At 36.5% G+C, this 13128-nt stretch overlaps 2 protein-coding genes across 2 annotated transcripts; both read left to right on the top strand.

Annotated features, from left to right (window-relative positions):
* Positions 1 to 2508: 2508 nt before the first annotated feature.
* LOC104114755 (probable LRR receptor-like serine/threonine-protein kinase IRK) lies at positions 2509 to 6777 on the top strand. Its single transcript, XM_009625267.4, has 3 exons — positions 2509 to 4175; positions 4398 to 4587; positions 5052 to 6777. Exons 1-3 carry the CDS (start codon positions 3134 to 3136, stop codon positions 6499 to 6501), a joined length of 2682 nt encoding a protein of 893 aa, XP_009623562.1. The 5' UTR covers positions 2509 to 3133; the 3' UTR covers positions 6502 to 6777.
* A 5568-nt stretch (positions 6778 to 12345) lies between these two features.
* Positions 12346 to 12834, top strand: LOC138907953 (uncharacterized). Its single transcript, XM_070198580.1, has 2 exons — positions 12346 to 12485; positions 12549 to 12834. The coding sequence occupies exons 1-2, from the start codon at positions 12346 to 12348 to the stop codon at positions 12832 to 12834; spliced, it is 426 nt and encodes a 141-aa protein (XP_070054681.1).
* The last annotated feature ends 294 nt before the right edge of the window (positions 12835 to 13128 follow it).

Raw genomic sequence — 13128 nt, 5'->3', positions numbered from 1 at the left:
CATTTCCTTGTTCTGTAACGACCTGTTGTTTCGACCACGATCAGCTCTCCTATTGGCAGTGAATCTGTCCCAGATCAAAAACCTCTGCCATGACCTTCGGCCCGTTCATAGGGCAAAAACTGACTCCTCGAAGACCGTCGATCTGTGTCAAAATCATCTTTTAATTTCTCTTTATTCTTCTCCTGGTCCCGACCCTTGACCGACGCCGGGAAACCGAATTGATCATTCTCAATCCTTATCTTTGGCTTATACCGATTGTGAACATTCGTCCAAGTTGTTGCCTAGAACTCGAGCAAACTTTTTTTCAACTTCCGGGAAGCTTCAGATCTTCTCGGATTCAGACCTTTTGTGAATGCCTCAGTCGCCCATTCGTCCGGTATGGCCAAGAGCAATATCGTTTCCTTCTGGAACCTGGTTACAAACTCCCGCAGCAACTCAGACTCTCCTTGCGCAATCCTGGATATATCGATCTTTCGGGCTTGTACCTTTCTGGCCACAATATGGGCCTTGATGAAAGAGTCCGCGAGCATCTCAAAGGTCTATGGAATGCTCAGGCAAAAGCGAATACCACGTCAGGGCTCCCTTTGTAAGAGTCTCCCTAAATTTTTTCAGCAAAATTGACTCAATCTCGCTGGGAGCTAAATCGTTTTCCTTCACTGCCTTTGTATAGGTGGTGATATGCTCCTTAGGATCTGAAGTTCCATCATATTTTGGCACGTCTAGCATTTTAAACTGCGTTGGGGTCAATTCTGGTACCGCGCTTGGTTTGTACGGTAATTGTGTGTACTTCTTTGAGTCCGACCCTTTCAGAACTGGTGGTGCGCATGGGATTTGACCCATTCGGGCATTTACCTCCCTCATAAATTGCATGAGTTCGATTTTAAAGGGATCACTCTCGTTGTTGTGACCGGATCTGTTCCCCCCGGCCCCATCGGAGTCGACCTCGCCCCTCGGGGTGTAGTTGTCGACCCTCTGCGTCATTTGGTTTGCGGGAGCACCGGGAAGAACTAGGCCTTGTCCATTCGCGTTGTTAGAAGCCCCCGACAATGCTTGCTTCAGCTCCGTTATGACCTTATCCTGTCGTGTGAGATGGCCTATAATGGCCTCATGTTGCTCTTCTGGCGTGGCCTCATTCCCCTCGTTGCGGGTTCACTGATTGAATCCTCGTGCTGAGGCTGATTTCCTCGGGCCTCAACGTTGTGTGTGTTGTTAACATCATTATCTGTCATTTTTAATGAGTTTTGCTAAGGACAAAGAATCAAACAAGTTAGTAATAAATGCAGGGATCAATTTAATTACACGACTGTCTATGCCATACGGTGGGCGCCAAACTTTTTACCCGTAAAACGGTACAGTTAAATTTATACGTGGTTTATAGATAAGTGAATTAATTCGATCAAAAAATAACAAACGACTTAGACAGAAATATAAGACTTAGCCTTAAAATCGAAATAAATGGCAAATATCTTGGTTCAGGGCGCAGAGTTACCGGGAGCAATAAGAACAGTGCAAATAAACAAGAAAGTAAAATGTTATTTGAGCTTATGATGAAGTATAATGTATACTTGTCAGAAAATTCGTGTCCTTACAATGACGATATAACTCACTATTTATAGTTACACCTAGGGAACAAGGTCCTAGGATTAATCTCCTCTTTAATGACAATTATGAGGGCCATTGAAGAATGTGTAACGGTGGGCAGTGAATGCCATATTCTCTGCAAGGGATCATGCACTAATCCTATAGAACATTCTTCTTTGAATGCTACCGGATGACGACATTTATTTTGTCTTTATTAGTATCATTCTTTTCGATGACAATCGTGATTGTTGCCTCCGGGTTTGTCTATCTTCTGTCTTCAGTTCCATGTGTCGCTTCCTCATGCGATCATTAAAAATGAACATATTTCACCCCATGCAAAAATGTTATAAAACCCTAAAGTTTCTAATAGTGTAGTGAGAACATTTGTAGTAGTGTGCGTAAATGAGGAGGTATTGCATGAGATGACTCTAGAACAATTTTACATCAAGCACATTAATTACTTTGACTTACAAAATTTTATGGCGCACAATTTTACGTGCATCATAATAATATTGAACAAAATGGATTTACTTCAAAATAATAATAAATAAATAAAAACAAGTTTTTACTGCTTCTTCCCTTTGCAGTGGCCAGTGGGTGGTGGGGTGCTGCAATTAAATTGTCCACTTTATTTATTACTTCAATTTTAGTGAACTGCCCACTTTATTTATTACTTCCATTTTGGTGAATTCCTTTAGTTGATTAAGGTGGGCCACTTTGTTAATTTTTGCCGTTTTTTATTTTTGAATTAACGTTTTCTAAATTTTCAAGCATTACTACTGGTTAGTCCCTCCTGACAAAGACTACGTGTAAATCCACATCAGACTCCGAATAACCTACTATACAACGCCACGTGTCATATAAAATAAAGGCATATCCCTCCCTGTTCTTCTTTTTCCCGTTAATAAAGACTCTCTGTATCCCACTCAGACATTAAAGAGAGAAAGAGAGAGAGGAGAGAGAGCTTTAAATACTTCACTAACTCGCCGTCGCCGGAAAACCTCATTCTCCCTCCGGCGGCTTTCCTGTTAAATTCTTTTAAGGGCAGGGCATACTTTTCCGCCGCCGCCGGTTTCTTTCCTGGCTAATTCTTAACTCACATTGGCTTGGTGCTTTCGTTCTAAGGTCTAGCTGCTCTGAGTTTTTTCCTGTTTTAGCCAAATTTTAGCTCTCACTGAACTGTTTTCTGCCCCTTTCTTTTCTGTCTTTTCTTTTGGTTCCTTGAAGTTTACTCTTTTAGCAGATTCGTAGAATTTTAGGGTTTTGGGTCTTGCTTTTAGGAACTGTTTGGATTGCCATTTTAGTCTCTGGACCCAAGTGTTTCATCTTTAGTCTAAACGGGTCATTTCAACTCCTGTTTTGGAAGTTTGTTTTTCTTAGCAAACCAAACATTGTCTTAAGAAACAAGTAGGGACGCCAAGGCAGCTTCTCGTATTTTCCTTCAATATTGTTTTTAGCTAACCTCGTACTTGGTCTCTATACCTTAGAATCTTGATAATGGAATTATAAGCAGTACATTGGTTTGTATTATCTGTTGGGTAGGAGATTGAAAATGAGAAAGTTGTTACTTATTGTAATTTTGTGTCTTTTAGCTGCTATTTCTGTGGGAGCATTGAACCCATCTTTGAATGATGATGTACTGGGACTAATTGTGTTCAAATCGGACGTTGAAGATCCAGATGGAAAGCTGAAATCTTGGAATGAAGAGGATGATAGTCCTTGTAACTGGAACGGAATAAATTGCAACCCAAGATCCAATAGGGTATCTGATGTTGTTCTTGACGGGTTTGGACTTTCAGGGAGGATAAGCAGAGGCCTTTTACGCTTGAAGTTTCTTCACAAGCTTTCGTTAGCAAACAACAATCTTACTGGAAGCATTAGTGTTAGTCTTTCTCAGCTCGCGAATCTCAAGATTCTTGATTTGAGTCAGAACAGCTTATCTGGTCCCATTCCTGGTGATTATTTTGAAAAATGTGGGCCGTTGAGATCAATTTCTCTGGCCAAGAACAATTTTTCAGGTGAAATACCAGAGAGTTTGAGCTCTTGTGCGACGCTTGCGTCACTTAATTTGTCGTCAAATCAATTTTCAGGGTTGGTGCCCTCTGGGATTTGGTCTTTGAATGGACTAAGGTCTCTTGATCTGTCGAATAATTTGTTGGATGGTGAAATTCCAGCTGGTATTGAAGGTCTGAGTAATTTGAGAGCAATAAACTTGGGGGGAAATCATTTCAAGGGTGAAGTTCCAGATGGAATTGGAGATTGTTGGCTTTTGAGGTCAATTGATTTGAGTGGAAATTCTTTCTCTGGAGAACTCCCCAGCACAATGCAGAAGCTTAGCTTGTGTAATGAAGTCATTTTGAGACGTAATGCTTTTGCTGGCGTTGTACCAGAATGGATTGGAGAATTGAAAAGTCTTGAGATTCTTGATTTTTCTGAGAACAGCTTCTCTGGTAGCATACCAACTTCAGTAGAAAAACTTGAGTCGTTGAAACTACTAAACGTGTCGCAGAATGTGATTTCTGGAAGCTTACCGGAGTCCATTAGCAGTTGTGTTAACCTTCTGACATTGGATGTTAGTCATAACAATTTGACGGGTAATTTTCCTACCTGGGCATTTAAATTAGAATTACATTACAGCAAGTTATGTTTTTTCGCGAATAATTTATTTGGCAATTTAAGTAATGCTTTTGTTTCATCACTCGTAAAAATATGTCTAGCAATGAGTTATCTGGTGAAATTTCATTAGCTTTTGGTGAGTGCTTTTGGTGAGTTTAGTAGTTGGCAATCCTTGAATTTGTCTTTAAATTCACTTGCAGGCACCGTTCCTAAGACTGTTGGACAATTGAAGTTGTTGAATATTCTAGACTTGAGTGAGAATCGCTTTTATGGTACTGTCCCTGCGGAAATTGGAGGAGTCACATCTCTCAAGGAACTTAGGCTGGAGAAAAACGCCTTGGTGGGACAAATTCCTAGTTCAATTGGCAGTTGTTCTTCACTTGTGTCCTTGTAAGTTGTTGATCCTCTTTACTCTTAAATTAATTCGTCATTTGATATCACCTTTCTCTGCTTGAAGTTCCTTAAAACTTTGTGTTTACATTATTTTTAGCATTCAGAACTATCGTGTTAGTCTGTTAGTCTCAAGATCCAACACAAATCCATACTTGGGATTCTCAGTCAAATGTGATGCTGAATTAGTTAGTTTGCTATGAAATAAATAAACATTATCGGCTTCTATTGTAAATTCTAGGTGCTTAACATTTATTAGAATGTGCTAAAGTGCATTAAATATGTTTTGAGGTCAGTATTATCTTGCCTAAAAACATGAAAGTACCAACAATATCAGATTGCCAGACTCTCGTTGGTTTTATGATCCATCAACTTATATCTGTTACTTGTATTGCGTGGGGCGTTCCCTTAATATGAACTTTTTACTACACTTGGTTAATGTTTTGTTTCAACCAAATTGCCAGGTCTCTATCACAAAACAGTCTAACTGGTCCTGTACCTGCAGCTCTTGCTAACCTGACTTACCTTCAAAACGTTGACTTATCCTTTAACAAATTAACCGGAACCTTACCAAAGCAGCTTGGAAATCTTGGCCATCTCTTATCATTCAACATTTCACACAACCAGCTACAGGGAGAACTACCTTCTAATGGATTTTTTAATACTATTTCTCCTTATTCAGTGTTAGCAAACCCGTCTCTATGTGGGGCTGCTGTCAATAGGTCTTGTTCTACCGTCATGCCCAAGCCAATTGTTCTTAATCCCAACTCCACTGATTCCACTCCCAGCACTGTCCCTCAGAGTTTTCGCCATGAGAAGAAAATCCTAAGCATCTCTGCCCTCATTGCCATTGGCGCGGCTGCTGTTATTTTTGTTGGCGTGATTGCCATTACTGTGCTCAATATTCGTGTCCGGTCCACAACATCGCTCTCTGCTGCTGCAGCCCTTACATTTTCTGGTGGAGATGATTTTAGCCGTTCTCCATCTACGGATGCAAATTCCGGTAAGCTTGTCATGTTTTCAGGTGATCCTGACTTCAGCACAGGGGCACATGCTCTGCTTAACAAGGATTGTGAACTCGGGCGAGGTGGTTTTGGAGCAGTGTACCACACCGTCCTTGGAGATGGGCATTCGGTGGCCATTAAGAAGCTTACGGTCTCCAGTCTTGTTAAATCTCAGGAAGACTTCGAGAGGGAAGTTAGGAAATTGGGAAAAGCCCGTCACCACAATCTTGTCACCCTTGAGGGTTATTATTGGACACCATCTTTACAGTTACTTATATATGAATTTGTGGCCGGTGGCAATTTGTTTAAGCATCTCCATGAAGAATTTGGCGGGAGTTTACTCACATGGAATGAGCGGTTCAGCATCATTCTCGGGACAGCAAAAAGCTTGGCTCACTTGCACCAAATGAACATAATCCACTACAACCTAAAGTCCAGCAATATCCTGATTGATAGCTCAGGTGAACCTAAAGTTGCAGATTATGGCTTAGCAAGATTGTTACCAATGCTAGATCGATATGTTTTGAGTAGCAAAATCCAGAGTGCACTCGGTTACATGGCACCCGAATTTGCATGCAAAACTGTGAAGATAACCGAGAAGTGTGATGTGTATGGATTTGGAGTTCTTATTCTGGAGGTAGTCACTGGAAAGCGACCAGTTGAATATATGGAGGACGATGTGGTAGTACTGTGTGACATGGTACGAGGAGCATTAGAAGAAGGCAGGATAGAAGATTGTATAGATACAAGGCTGCAGGGCAAATTTCCAGCAGATGAGGCGATTCCTGTCATGAAGTTAGGATTAATCTGCACATCACAAGTTCCATCTAACCGGCCTGATATGGCAGAAGTGGTTAACATATTGGAGCTGATCCGATGTCCTTCAGAAGGCCAGGATGAACTTGTATGATCGTTCACTTGACAAATAGGAGATTGTGAGAAATGCATTATTATCAATGTCTTATCCTGGCGAAGAAGAATCCGGTTGGTTTATTCAGAGAAGTTGAAATTTGTTGTTTGAGAATTTTTAACTCTTATTTGTTGTAGAATCCTTCTGTTCATCTTTCTGTAGTCCTTTGAGTTACAACTTTTGTAATTGCTTCTCTATGCTACCATGGTTACCGGATTCCTTTTCACCGGGCTCCAGTATAGATGGTTATTATCTAAATTTATCTTAATTCCTTAACATTTGACTCTTGCAATATGTTGCTGTTTATTCAAATTTTGAAAGTGGATGTGCCACTAACTGCAGTTTCGGCCAAATTGTTCAGACTGATGCCTTTGGTGCATGTATGTTTGTCAGTATGGAATATGACTTCTCATAGCAGCAATAGTACAGTATAAGTTTATGTGAGTTACAATTTAATTTTAGACTTTTCATTTTTTGTAATGAGATGGTTTATAATTATACAAATATTTATTTTTTGTTTTACTCCATAAGGTTTAAAAGTCTTTTTTTTGAATTCTTGAACTCCGTCATCAGTCAAAGTGTATCATATAAAATATTAAACAACAATACTCGGTGGAATCTCACAAGTGGGGTCTAGGAGGGTAGTGTATACGTAGATCTTATCCCTAATCCGGAAGAATAGAGAGTTGTTTTCGATGAAATCTTGGCTCACGATCATGGAAAGAGACTGAGAGTAACTTTTATGTATTTAAATTTATTTATTATGTTTAAATTTTGATGTGATAACGTTTATAGTAAATAGACTAACTGTTTAACTATTAATTTACTTTTTCACTATTAATGATATAATATCCAAGTCAAATTTATATTTATTACTGCCTTGAGGGAGGAAGTAGTCCTTTTCTGCCTCTTAAGATAAACAATTTAACTCCACTGAATAAAAAAGTAGAGAAAAATGACTTAAACCCAAGTTATATTTTTCAAGTTTAAGGAGAAAGAATTTTACTACAGAGGATAGTCAGATGTTCTATTTTCTGAATTACTTTACCAAACATGACAGTGTCAGAAGTTTACATTGGCCAAGTCAAAAAGTGAGTAGATAGTCTGAGTGCCTCAAAGATTCTTAGCTCCCATTTCAAAGCAAACAATCCAACTAGTGATTATTAGAATATATATTAACAGAGTTCAGACAAAAGCAAAAGTGACAAGGAAAAACTCAATTTTTAATTTAATTAATGAAATAGAGAAAATGGTTCTGAGTAGGGAAATAAATTAATTGGAAATATGATGCTGCTGAAGAAACAGTGATCTGTCTTTAGATTCTGGTAGTAACTATATTATTTATTTAAATGCATATTTTGGTTTTTAGTATTTAGTCATCTTTCAGCTGCTGAAACTCATTATGTTTTTTTCTTCTTGTTCTTCATGTCTTTTTTAGTAGTTGGAAGTATCTCTGCTTGAAGATATATTTCTTAGTTTTTTAATCAAATAAAAAGGAGGACCGAACACTGGTTTGTGTGTCTTTATCTTTAAACAATTCCACCTCTATAAAATGTAAAGCATCATTAATTTTCATAAAAAAATAATTATAGGCTTTGAACTTCTTCAGCTCTGCACACCTATTAGATTAATAATATTCATAAAAAATCTCTAAGTTGCTAGAAAATGGTAACATGTTCAATACTCTTCAAATAATGAACTAGGAGTATCATTATTTTCGTTTCTACAATATGAAAGAGAAAGAGGAAAAACAGAAGATATTGGTTGTTAATATTAATTAAACTCCCATTTAGTCATAAATTTTGGTAATTTTTTTCAAAATTGTTTTGAAAATATTATTTATTCAAGGAATAAGATCAAATTTTGAAAAAGAAATATCAAGTTTTCAAAAACTAGTTTAGGGCAGTTTTTGGATGAAATTTTTTCTCACTCACAAAACTTCATTTTTTTAAAAATAAATATATGTTCAAACACAACTTCAACTTCCAAAATTATTTTTCAACACAATTTTTTTTTTTTTTTTTTTTAAGTTTCAATAAATCTATATTCGGTAAAGTCTCTTATGATATGTAGATCTCACAAAAGTATAAAGCCATGTGGTTTAGATAACAAAAATGAGTTGTTTTGAAATTGCATATCTGGAATGCATAGGTCTCATGAATGGTGTTGGGCCCGAGAAAAACCTAATCTGTTGGTTGGTGTTATTATTCATTAACAAGAACATGCCTTACTCTTAAATTTTAGAGTCTAATCATAGTTATATGTGGGATTTCTATCTAGTGTTCTTAATTACAAAATCTTTAATTCTTTCTTATGCCTTCTTGAAAGCTAGCTATACTATGGCTCTTCCTACAAGAACCTACCCTCCCAAGGCTAAACTTTACCCCAATCACGCGCAAAATACAAAAGCATAAATACTTCTTCCGGTCCACAATAATTTGATTTTTTTATTTTGGTTTATAGTCCAAAATAAGTAATTTTTCCAGATTTTAAGAATGAATTAATTATTAATATTCTTAGAGTAAATAATGTTGGAGTATGTGTTATGAGTGTTTATGTGAAGAGATAGTAAAAGTTAATATGATCAATTTTATTGTTAATTAATGTTATAAGATGGATTTTTAATCTGTGTGAAAACACCAAAAAATCACTTATTGTGGACCGGATAAAGTATATTTATCTTGGAGAAAGCCAAGAATTTATCGTTTTGATAAACTGAATTTATTTTAAAGTACTTGACATTTTAGGAAAAAATATGTATTAGGGGTGTTTTTATTTTTTTTCAAATTCACCCTCGTTGTTCTGGTTAGTTGAGTGCTAGTCAAGTGAAACGTTGATTAAGAGAGAAATAAAAGATAATTCAAATAACTAGATTAAATTTTTTAAAGGGTATGTAAAAACTTTAAAAGAGAGTTGTCCGATGAAAGCTTAGAGTCTCCAATTAAAAAGTGGGCTTGACAGTGAGGCAAAAGAAAGGATAATATAAAGCTGCATGATGATTTGTTTAGGAAGGATAAAGAAAATGAAAAGGAGATAAAGCAATCTTTGACATGATGAAAAAAGAAAGGGGGAGACAAGGGCAAGAGCGGAGTCATGATTTTAATCTCATGGGATCTTGATTTTAGAACGACGATTTCAAGTATTAATGATCGTATTTTAATTAATATTTATACTTATATAATAAATTTCTTAATATAAATATACTGTTTGAAGAAAAGTTACTATATTTGATCGAATACGTAGCTCGATTTTTGCCTCCGCCCTGATGGGTCCATAGGAACCAAAGATAGTGGCATGGTGCACTCACAAAACATAACTTCTTTTTAGAATATATAGGGAGTATGTTTTTGCTTTATTGGAGTTGATAGTGAAGATGCAGACACCATTTTCACTTTATTTAGAATCCAACACTCTGTTGGAATATTTTTGAGAAAAGCATGAGCATGCACTCGAACCAAATGTTATATGCTTTTTTTTTTTCTTTCTGGAAAATCGTTTGCAGAAAGTCTATTTTATAATGCATTGTTTATTTCTTTTATGGATATTATTTATACAAGTTTATGAATGGAGAAATCATTAATCATCTAATCAACCATTTAGCTCTAACATCTAATGCCATAAAGTTTAAGCGAACAACACAGAATGGGAAGTGTTGGGGCAAGTGTAGCTTGTTTTGATATTGACAAAGGAACAGTGTACACAAATACGAGCATATTCGAACACAAGACATGCACGTGAAGGAGATAAGTTTAAGTGGTTATATTTGATATCTCCTAAACGAAAATGTTGCATAAGTGATAAGGAGGAGTACTCCTTACTCGAAGATAACTCTATTCTAGATAAGGGAGGGGTTAGAAGTTGAAGATAACTAGAACTCTTCCATCAAGGAAGAGTAAAACATTAGATTTCTAGTTATTTCCTATTCTATTATCTCTATATATTTCAGGATATTCTCATTTTACAGATACACACAAACGCTGAAGTTAAACGTGAGTTGAGAGCAAAATAGTATGACATTTTGCAAACAATTCCTATGTGATCTAAGTGTGCAAACCTGAAACTACATGAACCAGATAGAAAAATCAGTACCAAGTGTCTGTCTTTTATTCTAGTTTCATTGTAGTAGGACTTTTGAATTGTACCTTTAAGCTTTATCTAGAAGCAATTGTACTAGATACTTTGAGTGTAATATTTAAGTTAGAGTTAATAGCGACACAACACAATTCACTTATCTTCTTTCATCCAACTATAGATTCCATTCATAATGCTGTGAATTAACAAGGATAATTCAACATTGATGGCTGAACTAGGTATGCTTTTAGCAGTAGAAATCCAAAGGATATTTTAGCTTTAATAATAGCAGTAGATTGTAAGCTTTTCTGATCGATATATTCGACATAGAGTGAATGTCACTACACAAATCCGAATTAAGCAGAACTTTACTTCTAAATACTTAGCTAGCGTTTGACCATAGATTCTCAAATTTGTTCTGAAAAATTTGATTTGAGTGAAATTTGGTTTGAAGATAAAAATGTGTTTGGACATCAGTTTTCAAAACATATTTCCCAAATTTGTTTTGAAAAAACATAAAACATGACTTATACCCACAAGTTCTAAAAACTATCATAAATACCCAACAATAGCATTATCAATAACATTCATTATATTATCGCAAATCATAGTCCTGAACATAAATAAAATTGATACAAAATTATCATTTTTATAATGAACTACATGATGCACTATCAGGTGACCGAGAAAACGAAGCAACATTGTTACAAAATAATAAACGATGACTCTTTTATAAAATATAAAAGTTTGGAAATTTTTTTTAAAAATATAATAGTGATATTTGGGCCCAAAACCAGCTATTGAGCTGGTTTTAGGATTTGGAATTTTACCAAAATGTAGGCAAAATATATGGCCAAACATGTGTTTGCCAAATAAAATTCAAATTTATTTTGGCAAAATCTATGGCCAAACGGGTCCTTAGTAAAAAGGATAAATTGATTAAATTTTATCCTCGAAATTAAATAATAAATATTCATTCTGGAGTATGGAATTAACAATTTTCATACAGATCTGGATATATTGCATTCTGGAGAGAGTGATTACCGAATGAAAGAGTCAGAGGAAGGAGAATCAGTGAAGTTAAGAGTAGAGGCGTAAATTCCTTCGCTGCCGCCGTGGACAACAAATGCATTGCCTTTGCTCACGAATTTCTCCCCATTGTAGTCATGCACTAAAGCTTCTGTGAAACAGAGCAAACATAACCACAGTAGGATTACTCCTGGAGCTCGAGCCGATTTCAACCACCGCATTTGCCCAATTTGGAAAAATAACTTGAAGTAAAAAAATAACTTGAAGTTGTCACAACAGCTAGAGGTTGGTTGCCACAAGAGTTAGAGGTAATCCTTAGGTTATACAAAGAGTTTTGTAAATACTGTTTTTGGCTCAGTGATTTAGTAAAGTGTTGGAAAAAATCCTACTAGGTAGTAGGTCGTAATTTTTTTACCTTTTGAGCCAGGTGTTTTTTACGTAAAAATACTTGTGTCCTTTACTTTCCGCAATTATTATTCCGCAATAGTAGTATAAGGAACACATAGAAAAACCAAGTCCTTCTATAATATGTGCACGCAAAATATTGGACACCACACAAATCACGCCCTCTTATGTGGTATTGAAGTATAAAGCATCAATTGGTATCAGAGCAGGTTATTCTTGAAGAGGCTAACACCTTAGGAAAAGATCAAGATGAGTGCACCACCTAGAAATTGGGAAGGGCAATCTACTGCTAGGTCACTACTCTTTAATGGCCAGTACTACTCTTGGTAGAAGAACAGAATGAGAGATCACATTCAAGGAGAGGACTATGAGCTATGGAACATTGTCACTGATGGTCCACTGACTACCTTGAAGAAAAAAGCTGAAGGAGTAGATGTGCCAAAGACAAGAGCAGATTGCACTGCTAAGGACTTGAAAAAGTAGGACAAGAATACTAAAGCCAAGAAATAGCTTGTTTGTGGACTTGGTCCAGATGAGTACAGTAGAATCCAAGGTTGTTCCACTGCTAAGCAAATTTGGGATACACTGCAAGTGGACCATGAAGGTACAACTCAGGTGAAGAGATCTAGAGGAACTCTACTGTACTCTCATTATGAGAACTTTGCTATGAAGGATGGAGAAACTATTCAAGAAATTTACACAAGGTTCACTACATTAACAAATGAACTAAACTCTCTTGGAAGGATTATTCTTGAAGAAGAGAGGGTTGAGAAGATACTTACTAGGGTCTTGCCTATCACTTGGGAAAGCAAGATCACTGCCATCTAGGAGTCAAAGAACATTGTCACTCTCCCACTAGGTGAATTGATTGGGAATCTCACTGCCTATGAACTTAGGAGACAAACCATGAAAATGGATGTACCTAAGAAGTAAAGGAGCTTGGCACTCAGAATCACTTAAGGTTTTGATCTGGAAGATAAATTAATGGCTATGATCACCAAAGACTTCATGAAGCACCTGAGGAGAGGAAAGGGTTCTTCAAGAAGTAGAAGCTACAGCAAGGCAAAGGCCCCTATAAGTGTGGATAGATAGATCACCATATCAAAAACTGTCCTTTGTGAA

The sequence above is a fragment of the Nicotiana tomentosiformis genome, chromosome 3, assembly GCF_000390325.3.
Source record: "Nicotiana tomentosiformis chromosome 3, ASM39032v3, whole genome shotgun sequence".
In the NCBI taxonomy this organism is placed as follows: domain Eukaryota; kingdom Viridiplantae; phylum Streptophyta; class Magnoliopsida; order Solanales; family Solanaceae; genus Nicotiana; species Nicotiana tomentosiformis.
The sequence above is the reverse complement of the archived record's forward strand: the minus strand, read 5'-3'. Positions and strand labels throughout refer to the sequence as shown.